Genomic DNA, 24,734 nt, shown 5'->3' with positions numbered 1-24,734 from the left:
CCTTTTGGGCACTCAAAAAATGGAAAATGATTTTTTCGTCCAAAGAAAGTGACAACTTCCTTAGGCAACATTGTTTGCCATTCCAATATGCACCCTTGTGCACAATATGAGATCATTTGAACAAACTATGCCATGGATGTGGCCATAAGATTGATCATTTGGCTTGAAAGCCATGGATCTCCACACGTGATAGCTCGTTTCTGAGAACACTTTTTTAAAATAATTGCCGTATTACAAGTTTGTTATTTTTCCTAGGAACTTGGCCACATATAATGACACAATGCGAAGGTTTCCCAATTTTTTGATTTTTTTTGAATTTTTTATGCCCGTTTCAAAATGCGGTCAAAACGGCGGGAATGACCGTTCCTAGCTAGTGGTTGAATCTTGGAACTTTTTTAGTGTTTCTATGATTAAATAGATACTTATGTACCTAGAAATGATTTTTGAAAAAAATAAAGAGCAAACTACAAGGTAGCTACAGTTCAAATTTGACCCGATTCCAGCTGAATCAGCGGAAATTTGTCTTTTTCACGAGACCATTTGGTCAATTGTGCATTAAATATGTCCTAGTATTTTAGAAAAATAATTCGATCCGCTTTTGCAACAAATATATGGTAGGTCCTTCACAAAAAAACTCATTTTGGGCACACAAAAAATGGAAAATGAAATTTTCGTCCAAAAAATGTAATTTTTTTAGGCAACATTGTTTGCCATTCCAAGATGCACCTTTGTGCAAAGTATGATATAATTTGAACAAATTATGCCATTCCAAAATGCACCCTTGTGCAAAAAATATAATAGAAACACATAGAAAAACACAATTACGTATGCTTTGTTCTCATTGGTTGAAATGTTTGTGCCATGGATTGATGACATGGCATCCATCCATCCATCCACCCATCCCATTTATCTAAAAAAAAGAGAGAGAAAGAAAAAGAACCCTATCCCCTCCCACCCCCGGGCAGCCCAACCACCCAAACCCTATCGCCTCCCACTCCATCGCCACCGCCCTCTTCTCCCCAGATCCATCGCCGCCGCCCCCTTCTCTCCCACCACCGGTGCTGTCCCCCCTCGCCCCTACCCACCCACCGGCAAACCTCGCTCCCGGGCTCCGCCGGCGCTCTCACCCACCCATCGGCGATCTCAAAATCCGCTCCGCACTTCTCCCCGATCCAGATCTAACCCAAGCGTCCCGTCCTCCACCGCCGCCCCATCCTCCGTTGCCGGAGTTCCCTCCCCCGCCGCAGCCACGACGTCACGGCTGTGCGCCACCCGCCTCCGGATCCCTCCGCCCGCTCGCGCCCCTGCTCCCTCTCCGCCTACGGGGCCGCGCCCCTCGCGCTGCTCCCCGACAACGTGGGCGGGCACGCGGGCCTCGACCCGCGGGGCTTGGCCAAGTGGCGGGCGAGCGATGGCGTCGCGAGGGGGCCGGAGGAGGCCAGGGCGTTCCCCTGCATGCCGCGGCGCCGCCGTCTCCGCCCCTGCCTCCTCCCCCGGCGCCCGTCACCATGGTAAGCATCCCCAGCCGAGTCCGCTCTCCCCGTTGGTTGCCCCGGTCGTAGAACCGCCTAATCTGACCACCCTTGTCTTCCTCCACAGATCATCTCCAAGAAGAACCACCGCGAGATCTTCAAGTACCTCTTCCAGGGTGAGCTCCTCCCCCCTCCCCCGCCCATTTTACGCACCGCGCGGGCCGTGGCCAGGATTCAGATGCCATCTCGTTAGTCTTCTTCTGTAGGGTTCGATCCATGTGTTGCGTAGGGTTTTAACCATGTTGCCCCGTCAGTGTTCTTGGCACCCATTGACCGCAGCGAGTTCGCTCTTATGCGCGGTTGCTGCAAGGTTCGAGCATAGACAATTTGGACACCACTAACTTCCTAACTATAGAATCTTATTCATGTCAAGCTGCAATATGGAAGAATTCTACTGAATATTACAGTAGTCTGAGCATCTTAACTGAATTCCTTGGTGCTAATTTCAACTTTTTATGTGTGCAAGAATGCCACTCCTTTGGACGGACTGAATGATTTTACTGATGAATCTATTGTGATGCGTGTGCAGAGGGAGTCTTGTACGCCAAGAAGGACTACAACCTGGCCAAGCACCCCCAGGTCGATGCCTTGAACCTCGAGGTCATCAAGCTCATGCAGAGCTTCAAGTCCAAGGAGTATGTCAGGGAGACCTTCTCGTGGCAGCACTACTACTGGTACCTGGCCAACGACGACATTGAGTTCCTCCGCACCTTCCTCAACCTGTCGTCTGAGATCGTGCCCAACACCCTCAAGAAGTCCGCCAAGCCCCCGTCCCGCCCCTTCGGCTCTGGCCCATCGGATGACCGCCCCAGGTGAGCTAAATATGTCCATCATTCTGTCTGTCTGTTTTGGGCATAGGGGTTGCTGTTGCTGTTGAGAATATAACCTCATTGATCATCTAGCTATGCTCTAGATTTTTAGTTCGACAAGTACCAAACCAACAACCTGACCGCCGGCTTCGCTTAGTAGGATCTGTAGGTAACCGCGGCACACACACACCCACCCACACTGACGCTGTATTGCTATTGCATAATGTGCTTTTGCAACTGTGTGCAATGAGTTTACGGGTCTCCTTTGACTGCAGAAGCTGAATATCACTCCCTCTGTTAATAAATAAGTGATGTGGTTTTAGTTCACTTATTTATGACTGGAGGTAATACTTTGTAGAATCATTGTTCAGCCTCTTTGTTTATGTGGGGTTCTTATTCATTTGATTTCGTCTTCCTAGCAGGCATCTTTCTTATGTTGAACAGCAATACGGCAATTGTGCACATCTTGTCTGGTTGTCTGAAGGAATGGGGCAGTGTTGCGTGCAGGCCCGGGAGAATAAGCCATGGTGAGGAAGACTAAGCAGGAGCAGAGGGAGATGGTCGAGTCCTTCGTCGACACTTACTGCCCCCATATCTTTCCCCTCTCGCCTTAGTTATAGTTTTGAATTCTGTGTGTGTAGGCACATACAGTCTAACTAACATGCTCATTCTTCTGATTGTTGGTGGTTTGTTTTGCAACCATTTGCAGAAAGTTTGCATTGCAAGCCTACTTCTCTAGCGCAATGTTTCTTAAAGTCATGATGGAACCTATATGTTCTATGATTTTGATGTTTCTTTGCGGCGTGATCTAGACTACGATTTTATCCACTGTTCTTATTTTTGCAATTTGGTCTATATGATTGGAATGCAATGTTGAGAAAGTGTGTCTTCCTCTTGAGCATCATTTTGAGCAAATGTTTTATATAGAAGTTGTTGCCACGGGTTCAATTTGTTCCGATTTGGCTGGGTATGAGTCCCCTTGTTGCAAGGTGAAGACTTGTCTCTCCCTTTGTTTGTTTCGCTCTGGCCACTGTCAAGTGTTTAATTGGAGAATACGCGAGGAGAATATGTCATGTATTTCATCAGACAAATAATATTGCCTGTATTTGCATGCTTCCAGGAATGTGTCAAATACTTGTTATGTACATGTAGTGGCACGAGAGTCAAGATTTACTAGTGCTTGCCTCCTTGTGTTATCTGGATGCATTGCTTAATCTACTTTTCTTGTTATATACGTAAGCTCCAAGCCTGATGTGCTAACATGGATAACAATGAACCATCATGTGAAGGGCTAAAATCATCTCAATGGGACAGAACATTAGTTGATTGTCTTATAGCTCAAATGCATTAACAGTGAATAATTTCTATTTGATAGTAAACATAGGGTGACATGGCAAACAAAACTTCCTGCAGCATACTGATTGTTAAATCACTAAACATCTTATATGAAGCAACACTTATCTTGCAGACATCTAATATGCAATTCTAATAATATGTGAAATACTGATTTTATTTTTTTAGGTGTGTATGTCATTCGTGCATTGATTCCTTTTCTGATGTACCAGCTCCCTAATCATGTTTTTGTCTTTCGAGTTGGTATGTTAGGAGAACCTAGGCATGCTATGTGGGGAAGCCAAGCAGCAGCTCACAACTCCGGCCTGCAACTCCAGATGAAGGCACCGCGACGACGCATCATGCTACTCCCTTGGAAGGTCGGCTCCTGGACCGTAACTTTATCTCAACTTGTGCTCTGCTTGATACCAGTTCCTTGTATTTCTCCCAACTTGTGCAAATTGTAATATGCAGGGCTTCCTAGTCCGCGGCCTGCCTTCTGGATGGAGCAAGGAGGGGGCATCATCCACACCGCGGAGCTGGTTGAGCCTTAGTGCGAACTGGAGAAGCAGGGCATCGTCGGGGACATCTCTCGCTTGTGCCATGGTGAGAACATAGCGCCACTCTCTGTCGTGCATGTATTAAAATCCTGAAATGCCAAATACATGTTCGCTCTCAGCTGGGATATTGGATTGTACTTAGTTATGTGACTCATTCATGTTTGCGCTGCTTGTTAAGTGATTACCTTTACATACTTGCTACCAGTAGGATGGTCAATACATGCTTGTTTTGTATCTATTCCAGAATAGTTTGCTTGGTCACCTGATGCTTGATGCATGTATAATGTGACACACACATCAGGAAATCTGAATAACTTTGACATAGTTGCTGTGTTATCTTGCACTGGGTTGATACTTATCATTTTCCCTTCCCAAATATATCTCAGTCTTGCTGTTACGAGAATGCTATATGCATGGTTTCTTATTAGATCTCAAATTCTGCAGCTATTTTTCATTGTTAGAAGAATGTTATATGCATGGCTTCACTTGATTATATTCCTAACTTTTCTGATTTATAACTCGCAGATTTTGGCCTTAATTCGTCAAAAGTTGCTGTACAAGGAACTACAGGAGTAGAATCCTAAAGAGAACTCGCACCCGACAATGTGTTTTAGCTCTCTGGAGCTGGACATGTTAATATTTAGCTGTATTCTATATTTCAATACCTGATTTGTACTGCCATGATTGTAAACTACCTGCCATTATTTGGATGTTGTTTGAAAATTTATGTGTTATTGGCTCTGTTTGAATCAAGTTATTGGTTGTTGCACAAATAGAGAACTGACGTGTGGCACCTAAACAACATACCTGGTCCCATTTCACTAGTGGAAAGAAACAAAAGAAAACTGACAAGTGGGACCTAATTGGATGAGTAGAAGAAAACAAAAGAAAACACACCTGGTCCAAAATGGATTGTAAAAAGGACCAAATAAGAAATGGAAGCAAAAAGGCCGAAGGCCTAGAAAATAAAAAGGCTACAATGTTGGGCTTGGCCCATGAAGCCGATCAAAAATTTACAGAAAAATACATTAAAAAGGCCGAATTGTTGGGCTAGGCCCATGTAGAAAACTGAATTGGACCGGGCTGAATCTTGTGCCACATCAGCTTGCCACGCTGGATGCCTACGTGGACTGGGGAGGTTGCTACTGACCAAAACAGAACAATAGGCTTATTTTGGTCATAAACGTTTGCGACCATTCCAGAAGAAAGGTCGCTATAGTCAGTTTACGACGGCCAGCTTTTGACCTTATGTTTTTGGTCACAAAAAGGTCACAAATGGAAATTTGTGACCATTCAGTGACCAATAGTGGTGGTCACAAGTTGACATATTTCTTGTAGTGGTGCTCTTTTGATTTTGGGCGATCGTGTAAAATGTATTCCCATTTATCTCGTATCCTTTGTAAGTCAATACAGTCGAAGATGGTCCCCTGGACAACAAGTACAACTCATCACAAATAGTGTTGTCACCTCTGAGACGTGTTTCCAACCAACTGTTGAAAGTCATGATGTGTTCACATGTAATCCAGTCGTCGCACTGCTCTGGGTGTTTGGAGCGCAGACTGTTCTTGTGTTCATCGACATACGGGGTCACCAAGGTAGAGTTCTGTAGAACTGTGTAGTGTGCTTGAGACCAAGAATATCCGTCCCTGCATATTATTGAGTCCCCTCCAAGCGTGCCTTTTCCAGTCAGTCTCCCCTCATACTGCGATTTAGGGAGACCTATCTTCTTAAGGCCAGGAATGAAGTCAACACAAAACCCAATGACATCCTCTGTTTGATGGCCCATGGAGATGCTTCCTTCTGGCCTAGTGCGGTTACAGACATATTTCTTTAGGACTCCCATAACCTCTCAAAGGGGAACATATTGTGTAGAAATACGGGCCCCAGAATGACAATCTCGTCGACTAGATGAACTAGGACGTGCGTCATGATATTGAAGAAGGATGATGGAAACACCAGCTCGAAACTGACAAGACATTGCGCCACATCACTCCTTAGCCTTGGTACGATTTCTGGATCGATCACCTTCTGAGAGAATGCATTGAGGAATGCACATAGCTTCACAATGGCTAATCGGACATTTTCCGGTAGAAGCCCCCTCAATGCAACCGGAAGTAGTTGCGTCATAATCACGTGGCAGTCATGAGACTTTAGGTTCTGGAACTTTTTCTCTGGCATATTTATTATTCCCTTTATATTCGACGAGAAGCCAGTCGGGACCTTCATACTGAGCAGGCATTCAAAGAAGATTTCTTTCTCTTCTTTCATAAGAGCGTAGCTGGCAGGACCTTCATACTGCTTCGGAGGCATGCCGTCTTTTTCGTGCAAACGTTGCAGGTCCTCCCGTGCCTCAGGTGTATCTTCTGTCTTCCCATACATGCCCAAGAAGCCTAGCAGGTTCACGCAAAGGTTCTTTGTCACGTGCATCACGTCGATTGAAGAGCGGACCTCTAGGTCTTTCCAGTAGGGTAGGTCCCAAAATATAGATTTCTTCTTCCACATGGCTGTGTGTCCCTCAGCGTCATTCGGAACAGCTAGTCCGCCGGGACCCTTTCCAAAAATTACGTGTAAATCATTGACCATAGCAAGTATGTGATCACCGGTACGCATGGCGGGCTTCTTCTGGTGATCTTCCTCGCCTTTGAAATGCTTGCCTTTCTTTCGACATTGATGGTTGGTCAGAAGAAATCAACGATGGCCAAGGTACACATTCTTCCTGCATTTGTCTAGGTATATACTTTCAGTTTCATCTAAACAGTGCGTGCATGCGTGGTATCCCTTGTTTGTCTGTCCTGAAAGGTTACCGAGAGTGGGCCAATCGTTGATGGTTACAAACAGCAACGCGTGCAGGTTAAATTCCTCCTGTTTGTGCTCATCCCACGTACGTACACCATTTCCATTCCACAGCTGTAAAAGTTCTTCAACTAATGGCCTTAGGTACACATCAATGTCGTTGCCGGGTTGCTTAGGGCCTTGGATGAGAACTAGCATCATAATGAACTTCCGCTTCATGCACATCCAAGGAGGAAGGTTATACATACATAGAGTCACGGGCCAGGTGCTGTGATTGCTGCTCTGCTCCCCGAAAGGATTAATGCCATCCGCGCTTAAACCAAACCATATGTTCCTTGGGTCACTTGCAAACTCAGCCCGGTACTTTCTCTCGATTTTTCTCCACTGCGACCCGTCAGCGGGTGCTCTCAACTTCCTGTCTTTATTACGGTCCTCACTGTGCCATCGCATCAACTTGGCATGCTCTTCGTTTCTGAACAGACGTTTCAACCGTGGTATTATAGGAGCATACCACATCACCTTCGCAGGAACCCTCTTCCTGGGGGGCTCGCCGTCAACATCACCAGGGTCATCTCGTCTGATCTTATACCGCAATGCACCGCATACCGGGCATGCGTTCAGATCCTTGTACGCACTGCGGTAGAGGATGCAGTCATTAGGGCATGCATGTATCTTCTGCACCTCCAATCCTAGAGGGCATACGACCTTCTTTGCTGGGTATATACTGTTGGGCAATTCGTAATCCTTTGGAAGCTTCTTCTTCAATATTTTCAGTAGCTTCTCAAATTCTTTGTCAGGCACAGCATTCTCTACCTTCCACTGCAGCAATTCCAGTACGGTACCAAGCTTTGTGTTGCCATCTTCGCAATTGGGGTACAACCCTTTTTTGTGATCCTCTAACATGCGATCGAACTTCAGCTTCTTCTTTTGACTTTCGCATGGCATCCTTGCATCGACAATGACCCGGCGGAGATCATCATCAACGGGCACATCATCTGGTTCCTCTTGATCTTCAGCAGCTTCCCCCGTTGCAGCATCATTGGGCACATCGTCTGGTTCCTCTTGATCTTCAGCAGCTTCCCCCGTTGCAGCATCACCGTATTCAGGGGGCACATAGTTGTCATCGTCCTCTTCTTCTTCGCCGTCTTCCATCATAACCCCTATTTCTCCGTGTCTCGTCCAAACATTATAGTGTGGCATGAAACCCTTGTAAAGAAGGTGGGTGTGAAGGATTTTCCGGTCAGAGTAAGACTTCGTATTCCCACATTTAGGGCATGGACAACACATAAAACCATTCTGCTTGTTTGCCTCAGCCACTTCAAGAAAATCATGCATGCCCTTAATGTACTCGGAGGTGTGTCTGTCACCGTACGGTTCATCTGCGTGCATTATATATAATTAAGTGTGTCAAAAACCATTACAGAACATCATGAATAGATAATTAAGTGACCAAATTAATAGAAGTTCATCATCACATTAAAACCAAAGTACAAACATAGTTCTCATCTAACAACATATAGCTCTCCAGAGCATCTAATTAATTAAACCATACATTGAAACTATGTAAAACATTTCAATGCGAAAACAAATGCGATCATAATCGCAACCAAGGTAACAATTGATCCAACGTCATAATGATACCAAGCCTCAGTATGAATGGCATATTTTCTAATCTTTCTAATCTTCAAGCGCATTGCATCCATCTTGATCTTGTGATCATAGACGACATCCGCAACATGCAACTCCAATATCATCTTCTCCTCCTCAATTTTTTTTATTTCTTCCTTCAAGAAATTATTTTCTTCTTCAACTAAATTTAACCTCTCGACAATAGGGTCAGTTGGAATTTCCGGTTCACATACCTCCTACATAAATAAAATCTATGTCACGTTGGTCGGCATAATTTTCATAAACAATAAATTAACCAATAGTTATAAAGATAATATATACCACATCCGAATCATAGACAGGACGAGGGCCTACGGGGGCGGATACCAAAACCATATAATAACAAGCAACAAAATAGTAAGAAAATTAGACAAGTATCTATCTAAAGCAAGAATTTTTTTTTCTCTTAGAAAGAAGATAAGAACAACAGGCTCAGCGCGGTGGTGCCGGCGACGAGATCGGTGCGGGCGATCGACGGCGGTGAAGACGGGAATGGGACGTGACGGGCCGCTAAACCTAGACAAATCTCGAGGAAAATGGAGCTTTGAGGTCGAGCTTCGAGAGGAGAAAGCTTAACTAGTGTGGGTCGGGCATTTCATCGAACACCTCATGTGCATAGGAGGTGAGCTAGAGCACCACAAAGCCCTCCCCTCGCTGGCCAGAGAAAAACAGAGCACTCTGGAGTGCTCTGCTCGCGGGCGAGGGGTATATATAGGCACCTCATTGGTCCCGGTTCGTGGCATGAACCGGGACTAAAGGGCAGCCTGTGGTCCGCATTAGACGCACAGTTCGGGACCCCCTACCTGAGATCCGCCGGTTTTGACACCGACATTGGTGCTTTCATTGAGAGTTCCACTGTGCCATCACCATAAGGCCTGATGGCTCCTTCGATCATCGGTGGCGATGCGGTCCAGGGTGGGGTTTTCCTCTCCGGACAGATCTTCGTATTCGGCGGCTTCGCACTGCGGGCCAACTCGCTTGGCCATCTGGAGCAGATCGAAAGCTACCCCCTGGCCACCAGGTCAGGTTCGGAAACTTGAACTACACGCCCGACATCCACGGGGACTTGATCTTCGACGGATACGAGCCCATGCCAGGTGCGCCGCACGATCATGACGAGCATGATTTAGCTCTGCCGTCGGACGGCGTTCAGGAGATCGAACCAGCAACAACTTCGGCCTTCAATCCGGAACAGATTGCGCCATCCGAGGACGGGCGGATAGACCCCGCCATGGAGGCCGCACTCTCAGTGGCGATAGAGCCGGATACTGGCCCTCCCCCTCACGAGAGTCGTGATGCCAGACCTATAGACTCGTCTCCGGCCACAGACTCTGAACCGCCTGCGCCCGTGCCTGTCAAATCCGACTGGGCGCCGGTCATGGAATTCACCTCTGCGGATATCTTTCAGCATTCGCCCTTCGGCGATGTACTAAAATCGTTAAAGTCTCTCTCTTTGTTAGGAGAACCTTGGCCGAACTATATCCGGCTAGAATGGGATGCGGACGATGAAGAAATTCAAGCCCCACCCACCACCACTACTAGGGAAAAGCCTATACACAGAATTTTACCAGTAGCGATGTACTAAATCAAGCGCTGCTGCTACTTAGTAGCAGCGCGCGTAAATAAACCGCACTACTGCTATGACTTTAGCAGTAACGCGTACTAGCGAAAAGCGCTGCTGCTATGTTTGAACTGGGCGCACATGGCTAGCCCAACCTAGCAGTAGCGCGTATAATGGCCCAGCGCTACTGCTAATCTCCTTAGCTGCAGCGTGTATTCCAGAACGCGCTGTAGCTAACGTAGCAGTAGCTCCCTTTCTGGAACGCGCTACTGGTACTTCTGACTTAACCACGCGGTTCGTCCTTCCCCACGGCCACTTCATCCCCCAAATCAACTCCACTCTCGCTGCCGCCGTCGCCCCTCGGCCGCCGCGCGCTCTCCCCATGCCGCCCCGACCCCAGATTCAACGCCGGCCTCGACCCCGACCTCAACGCCGCCCGGGACGCCGCCCCCGACCCCGACCTCAACGCCGCCCCGGACGCCGCCCCCGCCCCCCCGACCTCAACGCCGCCCCGGAGCCCCGACCACGACCTCGACGCCACCGGCCCCTCCCTCGTCGCAGGCACCCGAGGTGAGCACGCCTGCTCCTCCCTCTCCGCTACCTCTGCCTAGGGTTTCTACCTCCATCAAATTAGTTACGGTTCCTACCACTTTCCACCCCTATAGGTTCATCAAATTAGATGGTAATTAGGGCAGTAGTTCTTAGGTACTAATTAGTTAGTAAGAACTAGGTACTAATTAGGTACTAGAATATTTTTATTTATAGTAAGTTTATTTTTAGTTAGAACTAGTTGAATTAATAGAACTAGTTAGTAAGAACTAGTTGCTATTTTTTTAGTTAAAGCAATTTTCCCGCATCGACGTGGACGATGCCTATCCCGCATCCTCGTCGTCGAGTCGGTGGAGGACGACACCTGCTTGACCAGATGGTCCATGTTCGGGACTGGGCTCCCCGGGGTGGTACTGGGAGGCGCTACCTACCTGGGGCGCAGGTTGGTGAGGAGCCAGCCTGTCGTTGACCCGAACCTTCTTTGGTGGTGGTCGCGTGGGCCAGTGACGGTCCAGAGGCTCGAGGACTCCGCGGAGGTGGTGCGTCAACATGTCAGCGAGGAGGACGCGCACGTCCGTCGCTACTTGTTTGCGTTGGAGCACAGGTTCTCCAATACCTGGCAGGTTCTCCAGGGATCTCACTGGAGCTATGATCCCGTGATGGTTCCTTCTCTATGGGTGTCCACCGCCCGCGCCGATACCCGTCGTGTACTAGTGATGTTATATGTATGACACTATTCGGGATGTATTAGTGATAATATTCGACGATGTACAGACGCATGAGATGATTTACTTTTGCTTATTGAATGCATGCTAATTTGAGTCTTATAAGATATTTTGAAATGTATATCTTGTGTTGCTCAATATCTAAGTGGCCGGTCATGTTTGCAGGTTACACCTCCGAGTGGCCTTTGTTTTGCCGGAGTATTGATTCATTTCCGTTCCGGCAAATTTCAGGCGCTCGATATATCCTATTTTAGCAAAGGTCATGCCGGATTTTTCCGTGAATTTTGGCATGACTTTTGCCAGAATATGTAGGAAATATCGAGTGCCCCGGATTTGTGTGTTGAGTATCCTGGTAGTTGTCTTTTATCGATTTTCAATTAATGTTTTAACTATGAACATAGGAAATGTCCGACGACAAAAAGGATTTCGGTATTTGCAAATACTGCGAAGACGAGCGCGGCCCGTGCGACGGAATCTTCCTAGATGATGATAGGCGCTTCAACATCAAGCTGGACGAGAACTTCGAAGTGAATACAGTAAGTCACAACGACATGTCTTTTTTCGTAATTAAGCATGACATCTGCTTCATTTGCTTCAACTTATTTTTTTTACTATTCTACTAGCGTATCCCCTGCCATGCAAGAGTTTTTGTATTGGATAAGATAGGTTTCAGTCATACTATGGAGGTAAAGAAAGTTTATTTGAAGACCGAGCATGGTTATATTTTCCACGCAGAATTATACAATTCAGACGACTACACCTATTTTGGATGCAAAACATGGCGAGCACTATGCAAGACTTATGCATTTGAGCTTGATATGGTTATCACCTTTGATATTCGTCCGGAAGATGATATTGAAGGTAATACCGACATCTGGGTCGATGTGCAGACGCCTCCAGTTACACCAAAATGTAAGTTTCTCAACCATATTTATGTCTTTGATATTGTTTATTCAAAAATAGTTGACAACTAATTGGTATTGTCAGCTTATTTCGGTGCAAGCAAACATATCCAGCGCTTGGTAGACAGGACCTACTACTGTCCCGGTGCTGAACTAAACTGCGAGGAGCTAAGTCATTATGTTTCATGGCTTGAGGATCTTGATACCATCAAGACAAATTTTCTTCCTGCACTTAGAAATCTTAGTACTGAAAACGTGCGACCAATAGTGTTCGTCATGAACTACGGTCACATCTATTTAGGAAGGATGGTAAGATTCTTACTATTTTTCCTCAGTGCATCGTTTCCATACATTATTTGTGAAGCTAAACTTCATTGCTAAGTATGTGACCATACGATGTTCTTCAACAGGGACTCCCGATGAATGTTGTGCCTTATGGGATCGAGACTAAAGGTACCATGAGTATTATTAGCTTACGGCCAAGATATCCTACATGTTACTTTAGTGCATTCAAGATCAGCGATGAATGCTTAATAGTGCAAGACTAGACCAGATATGTGATGGGGGAGCGCAGACAAGTACTAGGGGGCAGCAAACAGATGTGCTACCCAAAATTAGGAGACAGGTTCATCTGCATGCTCCAACTTGATCAAGGAGGAGAGCTACACATGTTTTATGTTGTTTTACCTAAGAGAGAGCAGTAGGAGTGATTAGCTAGAAATGAGTTTGAGGATGATGATGTGACACACTATTACTATGATGATAAAATAGCTAGTGTTGGTGGTAATGACTGATGATTATTATTAGCTAGTGTTAGTGGTGATTAAATAAATATTGTTGGTGCTAATGATTATGATGATGATTAAATAGCTTGTGCTGGCGGATTAGATTCAAGTGGAGGCAACATGTGGTGCACATCGAAAGTACTACTAGTCCAAACTAGATCAAGTTTGGATTAGTAGTATACTTTTGACATGCACCACATATTGCCTCCACTTGAACCTAATCCACCTTCATTTGACACACTGTTATGGACATAATGATGTAAACCTCATAACTGGTATTGAACCAATATTTGTACGATGGCGCATAAATACACTAAAAATAAAAAATAAAAAAATAAAAAAACAATACTAGTAGCGATGGAAAGAAAACACGCTGCCAGTAGTTACATTAGCAGCAGCGTGGGAGTGAACAAGCGCTGCAGCTATTTGTCCTAGTAGTAGCGCGTGCGGCACGCGTTACTGCTAAGCAATAGCTGTAGCGCCTTATTAGTAGCGCGCCTACCCGCGCTACTAGTGAGCACAAAACCAGCGCTACTGCTAGGGTTTTCCCTAGTAGTGCACCCACTTAGTAGCCACTGTCGATGATCTAACCGACATGCTCGACTTCGACTCTGAAGACATCGATGGTATGGACAACGATGAAGGAGACGAACAAGAACCACTGCCAATGGGGCACTGGACCGCCACCTCATCATACGATATATACATGGTGGATACACCCAAAGAAGGCAATGGCGACAAAACAGCGGAGGATGACCCCTCCAAGAAGCAACCTAAGCGCCGACGTCAGCGGCGCCGCTCTAAGTCTCTCCACAGCAAAAGCGGTGATACATGCACAGGAGACAACAGCACTCCAGACAGTGCCGAAGACGATGATAATCCCCTCCAGCAGGACTGGGAGCTGGAGGATGAACAAGCCAGCCCTCTGGAGCAAGCGGTAGAGGGAGAGGAGGACAATTACATGCCCCCCTCCGAAGACGAAGAATTTGTCGTACCTGAGGATCCCGTCGAGCAGGAGCGCTTCAAGCGCCGGCTTATAGCCACAGTGAATAGCCTGAAGAAAAAACAGCAACAGCTTCAAGCTGATCAGGACTTGCTAGCAGATAGATGGACTGATGTCCTTGCGGCCGAGGAATCCGAACTCGAACACCCCTCCAAGGCTCACCCAAAGCGCAGGTTGCTACCCCTACTTGAGGAGGAAGCATTAAAACCTACATCACCAGCGTACGATGCAGCTGATCGGCCACCTCGTGGCCGAGACAGAGAGGCATTTCAGCCAGAAGTTCAGCCCACACACTGCCGCCACTCAAACAAACATACCAAGGCACCGGGAAACACGCGAGACCTGCGAGACGTATTGGAAGACATGGCAAAACACGCAAGATCGATCTATGGATCACGGGGGCGCGCCCCTACACAGGATGGTGACCGTCACGCCGGATACAGTAAAAGTAAATCCGCCGGGCCGAATACAGCAGGCAAGACTCATACGAGCTGCGCCGCGATATAGCCCAGCACAGAGGCGCCGCACACCCCCTATGCTTCACTGACGAAGTAATGGATCATGAATTCCCAGAGGGTTTTAAACCCGTAAATATCGAATCATACGATGGTACAACAGATCCCGCGGTATGGATCAAGGACTTCCTCCTCCACGTCCACATGGCTCGCGGCGACGATCTACATGCCATCAAGTACCTCCCGTTAAAACTTAAAGGACCAGCTCTGCATTGGCTGAATAGCATGCCAACAGACTTTGTCGATTGTTGGGAGGATCTGGAAGACGCATTCCTCGACAACTTCCAGGGCACTTATGTGCGACCACCAGATGCCGATGACCTGAGCGACATAATTCAGCAGCCAGGGGAATCGGCCAGGCAATTCTGGACTCGGTCCTTAACCAAGAAGAATCAAATTGTCGACTGTCCGGATGCAGAGGCCTTAGCGGCATTTAAGCACAACATCCGTGACGAGTGGCTCGCCCGGCACTTCGGCCAAGAAAAGCCAAAATCAATGGCAGCCCTCACGACACTCATGACCCGCTTTTGCGCGGGAGAGGATAGCTGGCTGGCTCGCAGCAACAACATATCAAGGAACCTTGGCACCTCAGATACCAAGGATAGTAACGGCAGGCCACGTCGCAACAAACATAAACGCCGCAATAACGGCGATAACGCTGAGGATACGGCAGTTAATGCTGGATTCAGAGGCTCTAAACCCGGTCAGCGGAAAAAGCCATTCAAAAGAAGCACTCCGGGCCCGTCCAGTCTGGACCGCATACTCGATCGCTCGTGCCAAATACACGGCACCCCCGACAAACCAGCCAATCACACCAATAGAGAATGCTAGGTATTCAAGCAGGCCGGCAAGTTAAATGCCGAAAATAAGGACAAGGGGCTGCACAGCGATGACGAGGAGGAGCCCCGGCAGCCGAACACGGGAGGACAGAAGAGGTTCCCCCCACAAGTAAGGACGGTGAACATGATATACGCAACCCACATCCCCAAGAGGGAGCGGAAGCATGCACTAAGGGACGTATATGCGATGGAGCCCGTCGCCCCAAAGTTCAACCCGTGGTCCTCTTGTTCGATCACCTTTGACCGCAGGGACCACCCCACGAGTATCCGTCAGGGCGGATTTGCCGCATTGGTCTTAGACCCAATCATCGACGGATTTCACCACACTCGAGTCCTTATGGATGGCGGCAGCAGCCTGAACCTGCTTTATCAGGATACAATGCGCAAAATGGGCATAGACCCCTCGAGGATCAAACCCACTGAAACGACCTTTAAAGGCATCATCCCAGGTGTAGAGGCCCATTGTACGGGCTCAATCACACTGGAAGTGGTCTTCGGATCTCCGGACAACTTCCGAAGTGAGGAGCTAATCTTTGATATCGTCCCGTTCCGCAGCGGCTATCACGCACTGCTCGGGTGCACCACATTTGCAAGATTCAATGCGGTACCGCATTATGCACACCTCAAGCTCAAGTCAATGGAAACACAGAGCGCTCACTCCGTACGGAGGAGCACACTACGGCCCTCGCAGCAGAAGCACAAAGCAGCCTTTTGAGGCAATCCACCAGTTCGGCAATCAAGCCCCCGGACACCGTCAAGCGCGTCCGGAGTAACCTGCAATAGGATCGCCTGGCACGCTCAGAGCTCGCCTAGCAATTTGGCCCCCGCCCTAGACTAAGTACAACGGCAAAATCCGTCCCACGCGTACATAATTACACATTGAAAATACCATGGGTGTTGGCGGGGGCACGATTATGGCACGTCCCACAATGCGGCTCAACCGCACTAGGGGCTTACCACCTTTATCATTCTCTCCCTTTTAGGACTTTACTCCCTGGAAGCCCTATCCGGTAATACGATAGTCGGACACATGATACAAAACCCAAGGAGGCAGGAAGCTACGTCGTGCAATGGAATCCCTAGGTGGTCTCTGATAACGAGTGAAATACCTGCTTTAAATACCAGCTCGCAGCTTGCCCTTGGACGTGACATGTCAAATATTCCCATTTTTTGCTTATCGCAGCTTGCCCTTGCCCTGCTTGTATCAGTATGCATCAACGCATTTCTTAAATAAACAATGCATAGCATTAGTCTCTTATTGCATTTTATATTCTTTTATATATATGTTCATCTATGGCAATCAGCACCTGTACACTCCGGTGCGGCCAATACGCCAGGGGCTTCCGTATACCCCATAATTCGGCATGAGAAGTCCGAACACTTTCGATAGTGCGGCACCCCGAACTTATAGCATTATATGCATCAGCTCCGAATCATGTCTTGGGTCAATAGTTGGGTTTGCTCGGCTCCCATGTTTTGGTAACTTACGTTCCGCTATATCGGCTAAGGTAGCACTGGGAGAACTACTACGATTGTGCCCCGGTTCTTTCGGCCGAGCACCTCAGTAGAGAAAGCTAAAACTAATTGTCATGATGAGGCGAGAGCTGGTCGCTGTTCGAGAGGTCTCAAGTCCCTAAAGACTTTTTCCGTGTCGGGCGATGAGTCGGCCTTGTCCAGCTTAGGCGTGTATAGTGCCCCAACTTCGGCTTTCCAAATACTAGGGGCTTCACCAAAATTTAAAATTGTAGACTTCTATGGCTAAGTGAGAGCGATAAAGCATTATAGTCCGATTGCCTGGTTCGCTGCGCTGAGCACCTCCCTCGAAGGACCCAGAAATGGGAAAAAGAGTGCCCAGATTTATCCCGAACACCCCAGCACTAGTTGCATGGGGGCTGAAGCCGACGACTAGCAACTCTCAGATTTTATAAACGGCCGCACAGAAGGTAATATTTTAAATTCGAAAAGCGTTGCATAGCGCAAATGGACTAGTTTTCATAAAGACAGGATCACATGAGCAAGTTCATTCAAAGATTACATCTTTGGTACACTCGTCCACCACGAGACGGGCACCCTTCAGGTCACCCTCATAATACATTTCAGGGTGGCGATGCTCCTTGCCCTGTGGCGGCCCCTCCTTCACCAGCTTCTCGGCGTCCATCTTGGCTCAGTGCACCTTCGCATGGGCAAAAGCCCTGCGTGCACCTTCGATGCAGACGGGCCGCTTGATGACTTCCAGCCGTGGGCAGGCATCCACAAGCCGCCTCACCAGGCCGAAGTAGTTGTTGGGAAAGGAATCGCCAGGCCACACCCGGACTATAAGTGTTGGGGAACGTAGCAGAAATTCAAAATTTTCCTACGTATCACCAAGATCTATCTATGGAGAGACTAGCAATGAGGGGAAGGAGAGTGCATCTACATACCCTTGTAGATCGCTAAGCGGAAGCGTTCAAGTGAACGGGGTTGATGGAGTCGTACTCATCATGATTCAAATCACCGGAGATCCTAGTACCGAAAGGACGACACCTCCACGTTCAACACACGTACAGCCCGGTGACGTCTCCCACGCCTTGATCCAGCAAGGAGAGAGGGAGAGGTTGAGGAAGACTCCATCCAGCAGCAGCACAATGGCGTGGTGGTGGTGGAGGAGCGTGGCAATCCTGCAGGGCTTCGCCAAGCACCACGGGAGAGGAGAAGGACTTAGGAGAGAGGGAGGGGCTGCACCAAAGGCATAAGGTGTGTTTGAGAGGCCCTCCTACCCCACTATATATAGGGATCCCAAGAGGGGGTGCGCCAGCCCCCAGGAGATCCAATCTCCAAGGGGCGGCGGCCAGAGGAGGAGTCCTCCCCCCCCCCAAGGCACCTAGGAGGTGCCTTCCCTCCTTGGGACTCTTCATTAGGGTTCCCCCTTCACCCTAGGCGCATGGGCCCTAGGGGAAGTGGCGCCCCAGCCCACTTTGGGCTGGATCCCTTCTCACTTCAGCCCATGGGACCCTCCGGGATGGGTGGCCCCACCCGGTGGGCCCCCGGGACCCTTCCGGTGGTCCCGGTACAATACCGATGACCCCGAAACTTGTCCCGATGGCCGAAACAGGACTTCCTATATATAAATCTTTACCTCCGGACCATTCCGGAACTCCTTGTGACGTCCGGGATCTCATCCGGGACTCCGAACAACATTCGGTAACCACATACAAGCTTCCTTTATAACCCTAGCGTCATCGAACCTTAAGTGTGTAGACCCTACGGGTTCGGGAGACATGCAGACATGACCGAGACGTTCTCCGGTCAATAACCAACAGCGGGATCTGGATACCCATGATGGCTCCCATATGTTCCACGATGATCTCATCGGATGAACCACGATGTCAAGGACTTAATCAATCCCGTATACAATTCCCTTTGCCTAGAGGTACGATACTTGCCCGAGATTCGATCGTTGGTATCCCGATACCTTGTTCAATCTCGTTACCGGCAAGTCTCTTTTACTCGTTCCGTAACACATCATCCCGTGATCAACTCCTTGATCACATTGTGCACATTATGATGATGTCCTACCGAGTGGGCCCAGAGATACCTCTCCGTCACACGGAGTGACAAATCCCAGTCTCGATTCGTGCCAACCCAACAGACACTTTCGGAGATACCTGTAGTGTACCTTTATAGTCACCCAGTTACGTTGTGACGTTTGGTACACCCAAAGCATTCCTACGGTATCCGGGAGTTGCACAATCTCATGGTCTAAGGAAATGATACTTGACATTAGAAAAGCTTTAGCATACGAACTACATGATCTTGTGCTAGGCTTAGGATTGGGTCTTGTCCATCACATCATTCTCCTAATGATGTGATCCCGTTATCAATGACATCCAATGTCCATGGTCAGGAAACCGTAACCATCTATTGATCAACGAGCTAGTCAACTAGAGGCTTACTAGGGACATGGTGTTGTCTATGTATCCACACATGTATCTGAGTTTCCTATCAATACAATTCTAGCATGGATAATAAACGATTATCATGAACAAGGAAATATAATAATAACCAATTTATTATTGCCTCTAGGGCATATTTCCAACAGTCTCCCACTTGCACTAGAGTCAATAATCTAGTTCACATCGTCATGTGATCAACACTCACAGGTCACATCGCCATGTGACTAACACCCAAGAGTTTACTAGAGTCAGTAGTCTAGTTCACATCACTATGTGATTAACACTCAATGAGTTCTGGGTTTGATCATGTTTTGCTTGTGAGAGAGGTTTTAGTCAACAGGTCTGAATCTTTCAGATCCGTATGTACTTCACAAATTTCTTATGTCATTTTGTAGATGCAACTACTACGCTACATTTGGAGCTATTCCAAATAACTGTTCTACTATACGAATCCAGTTTACTACTCAGAATAATCTGGATTAGTGTCAAAGTTTGCATCGGCGTAACCCTTTACGACGAACTCTTTTACCACCTCCATAATCGAGAAAATTCCTTAGTCCACTAGTTACTAAGGATAACTTTGACCGCTGTCCTGTTATCCATTCTTGGATCACTCTTTTACCCCTTGACTGACTCATGGCAAGGCACACTTCAGGTGCGGTACACAGCATAGCATACTGTAGAGAGCCTATGATATTAAGCATAGGGTACGACCTTCGTCCTTTCTCTCTATTCTGCCGTGGTCGAGCTTTAAGTCTTAACTTCATACCTTACAACTCAGGAAAGAACTCCTTCTTTGACTGATCCATCTTGAACAACATCAAGATCATGTCAAGGTATGTGCTCATTTGAAAGTACCATTAAGCGTTTTGATCTATCCTTATAGATCTTGATGCTCAATGCTCAAGTAGCTTAATCCAGGTTTTCCATTGAAAAACACTTTCCAAATAACCCTATATGCTTTCCAGAAATTCTACGTCATTTCCGATCAACAATATGTTAAAACATATACTCATCAGAAATTCTATAGTGCTCCCACTCACTTCTTTGGAAATACAAGTTTCTCATAAACTTTGTATAAACCCAAAATCTTTGATCATCATCAAAGCATACATTCCAACTCCGAGATGCTTACTCCAGTCCTTAGAAGGATCGCTGGAGCTTTGCATACTTATTAGCATCTTTCAGGATTGACAAAACCTTCCGGTTGTATCACATACAACCTTTCCTCAAGAAAATCGTCGAGGAAACAATGTTTTAACATCCTATCTGCAAGATTTCATAAATAATGCAGTAATCGCTAATATAATTCCAACAGACTCTTAGCATCGCTACGAGTGAGAAAGTCTCATCGTAGTCAACTCCTTGAACTTGTCGGAAAACATCTTAACAACAAGTCGAGCTTTCTTAACGGTGATACTTACCATCATTGTCCGTCTTCCTTTTAAAAATCCATCTGTACTCAACAGCCTTATGACCATCAAGTAGTTCTTCCAAAGTCTACACTTTGTTTTCATATATGGATCCTCTCTCGGATTATATGGCCTCGAGCCATTTATCGGAATCCGGACCCACCATCGCTTCTCCATAGCTCGTAGGTTCATTGTTGTCTAGCAACATGACTTCCAAGACAGGATTACGTACCACTCTGAAGTAGTACGCATCCTTGTCATCCTACGAGGTTTGGTAGTGACTTGATCTGAAGTTTCATGATCAATATCATAAGCTTCCACTTCAATTGGTGTAGGTGCCACAGGAACAACTCTTTGTGCCCTGCTATACACTAGTTGTAGTGACGGTTCAATAACCTCATCAAGTCTCCACCATCCTCCCACTCAATTCTTTCGAGATAAACTTTTCCTCGAGAAAGGACCCGATTCTAGAAACAATCCCTTATTGCTTTTGGATCTGAGACAGGAGGTATACCCAACTGTTTTGGGTGTCCTATGAAGATGCATTTATCCGCTTTGGGTTCGAGCTTATCAGCCTGAAACTTTTTCACATAAGCGTCGCAGCCCCAAACTTTTAAGAAATGACAGCTTAGGTTTCTCTAAACCATAGTTCATACGGTGCCATCTCATCGGAATTACGTGGTGCCCTATTTAAAGTGAATGTGGTTGTCTCTAATGCCTAACCCATAAATTATTGTGGTAATTCGATAAGAGACATCATGGTATGCATCATATCCAATAAGGTGCCATTATGATGTTCGGACACACCATCACACTATGGTGTTCCAGGCTGTATTAGTTGTGAAACAATTTCCACAATGTCTTAATTCTGTGCCAAACTCGTAATTCAGATATTCATCTCCATGATCATATCATAGATACTTTATCCTCTTGTCACGACGATCTTTCAACTTCACCCTGAAATTACTTGAACCTTTCAATAATTCAAACTTGCGATTCATCAAGTAAATATACTCAACATCTACTCAAATCATCTGTGAAGTAAGAACATAACGATATCCACTACACGCCTCAGCACTCATTGGACTGCACACATCAAAATGTATTACTTCCAGCAAGTTTCTTTCTGGTTCCATTTTACTGAAACCGAGGCTTTCAGTCATCTTGCCCATGTGGTATGATTTGCATGTCTCAAGTGATTCAAAATCAAGTGAGTCAAAACGATCCATTTGCATGGAGTTTCTTCATGCATATACACCAATAGACATGGTTCGCATGTCTCAAACTTTTCAAAAATGAGTGAGTCCAAAGATCCATCTACATGGAGCTTCTTCATGCGTTTTATACCGATATGACTTAAGTGGCAGTGCCACAAGTAGGTGGTACTATCATTACTATCTTTTGGCATGAACATGTGTATCACTACGATCGAGATTCAATAAACCATTCATTTTAGGTGCAAGACCATTGAAGGTATTATTCAAATAAACAGAGTAACCATTATTCTCCTTAAATGAATAACCGTATTGCGATAGACATAATCCAATCATGTCTATGCTCAACGCAAACACCAATCTCGATGGTAGAGGGAGCGTACGATATTCGATCATATCAACATTGGAAACACTTCCAACACATATCGTTAGCTCACCTTTATCTAGTCTCCGTTTATTCCGTAGCTTTTATTTCGAGTTACTAACACTTAGCAACCGAACCGGTATCTAATACCCTGGTGCTACTAGGAGTACTAGTAAAGTACACATTAACATAATGTATATCCAATATACTTCTATCGACCTTGCCAGCCTTCTAATCTACCAAGTATCTAGGGTAATTCTGCTCCAGTGGCTGTTCCCTTTATTACAGAAGCACTTAGTCTCGGGTTTGGTTTCAACCTTGGGTTTCTTCACTAGAGTAGCAGCTGAATTACCGTTTCATGAAGTATCCCTTCTTGCCCTTACCCTTCTTGAAACTAGTGGTTTCACCAACCATCAACAATTGATGCTCCTTCTTGATTTCTACTTTTGTGGTGTCAAACATCGCGAATATCTCAAGGATCATCATATATGTCCCTGATATATTATAGTTCATCACGAAGCTCAAGCAGCTTGGTGGTTATAACTTCAGAGAAACATCACTATCTCATCTGGAAGATCAACTCCCACTCGATTCAAATGATTGTTGTACTCAGACAATCTGAGCACAAGCTCAACAATTGAGCTTTTCTCCCTTAGTTTGCAGGCTAAGAAAATCGTCGGAGGTCTTATACCTCTTGACGTGGGCACGAGCCTGAAATCCCAATTTCAGTCCTTGGAACATCTCATATGTTCTGCGATGTTTCAAAAACGTCTTTGGTGCCTCAATTCTAAACCCTTTAGCATTACGCACTGAACTATCATGTAGTCATCAAAACGTGTATGTCAGATGTTCGCAACATCCACAGACGACATTCGAGGTTCAGCACACTGAGCGTGCATTAAGGACATAAGCCTTCTATGAAGCAATGAGGACAATCCTCAGTTTACGGACCTAGTCCGCATAATTGCTACTATCAACTTTCAACTAATTTTTCTCTAGGAACATATCTAAACAGTAGAACTAAAGCGCGAGCTACGACATAATTTGTGAAGACCTTTTGACTATGTTCAGGATAATTAAGTTCATCTTATGAACTCCCACTCAGATAGACATCCCTCTAGTCATCTAAGTGATTACATGATCCGAGTCAACTAGGTCGTGTCCGATCATCACGTGAGACGGACTAGTCAACATCGGTGAACATCTTCATGCTGATCGTATCTTCTATACGACTCATGCTCGACCTTCGGTCTTCTGTGTTCCGAGGCCATGTCTGTACATGCTAGGCTCGTCAAGTTAACCCTAAGTGTTTTGCATGTGTTCCGAGGCCATGTCTGTACATGCTAGGCTCGTCAACACCCGTTGTATTTGAACGTAAGAATCTAACACCCGATCATCACGTGGTGCTTCGAAACACGAACTGTCGCAACGGTGCACAGTTAGGGGAGAACACTTCTTGAAATTGTTGTAAGGGATCATCTTATTTACTACCGTCGTTCTAAGCAAATAAGATGTATAAACATGATAAACATCACATGCAATCAAATAGTAGTGACATGATATGGTCAATATCATACAGCTCCTTTGATCTCCATCTTGGGGCTCCATGATCATCATCGTCACCGGCATGACACCATGATCTCCATCATCATGATCTCCATCATCGTGTCTCCATGAAGTTGTCACGTCATCTATTACTTCTACTACTACAGCTAACGGTTAGCAATAAAGTAAAGTAATTACATGACGTTTATGTTGACACGCAGGTCATAAATAAATTAAGACAACTCCTATGGCTCCTGCCGGTTGTCATACTCATCGACATGCAAGTCGTGATTCCTATTACAAGAACATGATCAATCTCATACATCACATATATCATTCATCACATCCTTTGGCCATATCACATCACATAGCATACCCTGCAAAAACAAGTTAGACGTCCTCTAATTGTTGTTTGCATGTTTTACGTGGCTGCTATGGGTTTCTAGCAAGAACGTTTCTTACTTACGCAAAACCACAACGTGATATGCCAATTGCTATTTACCCTTCATAAGGACCCTTTTCATCGAATCCGATCCGACTAAAGTAGGAGAGACAGACACCCGCTAGCCACCTTATGCAACTAGTGCATGTCAGTCGGTGGAACCTGTCTCACGTAAGAGTACGTGTAAGGTCGGTCCGGGCCGCTTCATCCCACGATGCCGCCGAATCAAGATAAGACTAGTAACGGCAAGCA

At 46.3% G+C, this 24,734-nt stretch overlaps 1 protein-coding gene across 1 annotated transcript; it reads left to right on the top strand.

Annotated features, from left to right (window-relative positions):
* The first annotated feature begins 1,450 nt into the window (after window positions 1–1,450).
* Window positions 1,451–2,348, top strand: LOC125524396 (small ribosomal subunit protein eS10z-like). The gene is made up of 3 exons (XM_048689451.2): window positions 1,451–1,511; window positions 1,600–1,648; window positions 2,062–2,348. Exons 1-3 carry the CDS (start codon window positions 1,509–1,511, stop codon window positions 2,346–2,348), a joined length of 339 nt encoding a protein of 112 aa, XP_048545408.2. The 5' UTR covers window positions 1,451–1,508.
* The last annotated feature ends 22,386 nt before the right edge of the window (window positions 2,349–24,734 follow it).

This window comes from Triticum urartu, chromosome 7A (assembly GCF_056163025.1).
Source record: "Triticum urartu cultivar PI428250 chromosome 7A, HENAU_Tu73, whole genome shotgun sequence".
NCBI classification, from domain to species: Eukaryota; Viridiplantae; Streptophyta; class Magnoliopsida; order Poales; family Poaceae; genus Triticum; species Triticum urartu.
This window is presented reverse-complemented; position numbering and strand designations above follow the sequence as displayed.

Excerpts from the sequence above, each read along its gene's own strand:
- LOC125524396 (XM_048689451.2), top strand. Across the intron at positions 1,649-2,061 it reads CTTCAAGTACCTCTTCCAGG|AGGGAGTCTTGTACGCCAAG; the intron begins GTGAGCTCCTCC and ends ATGCGTGTGCAG.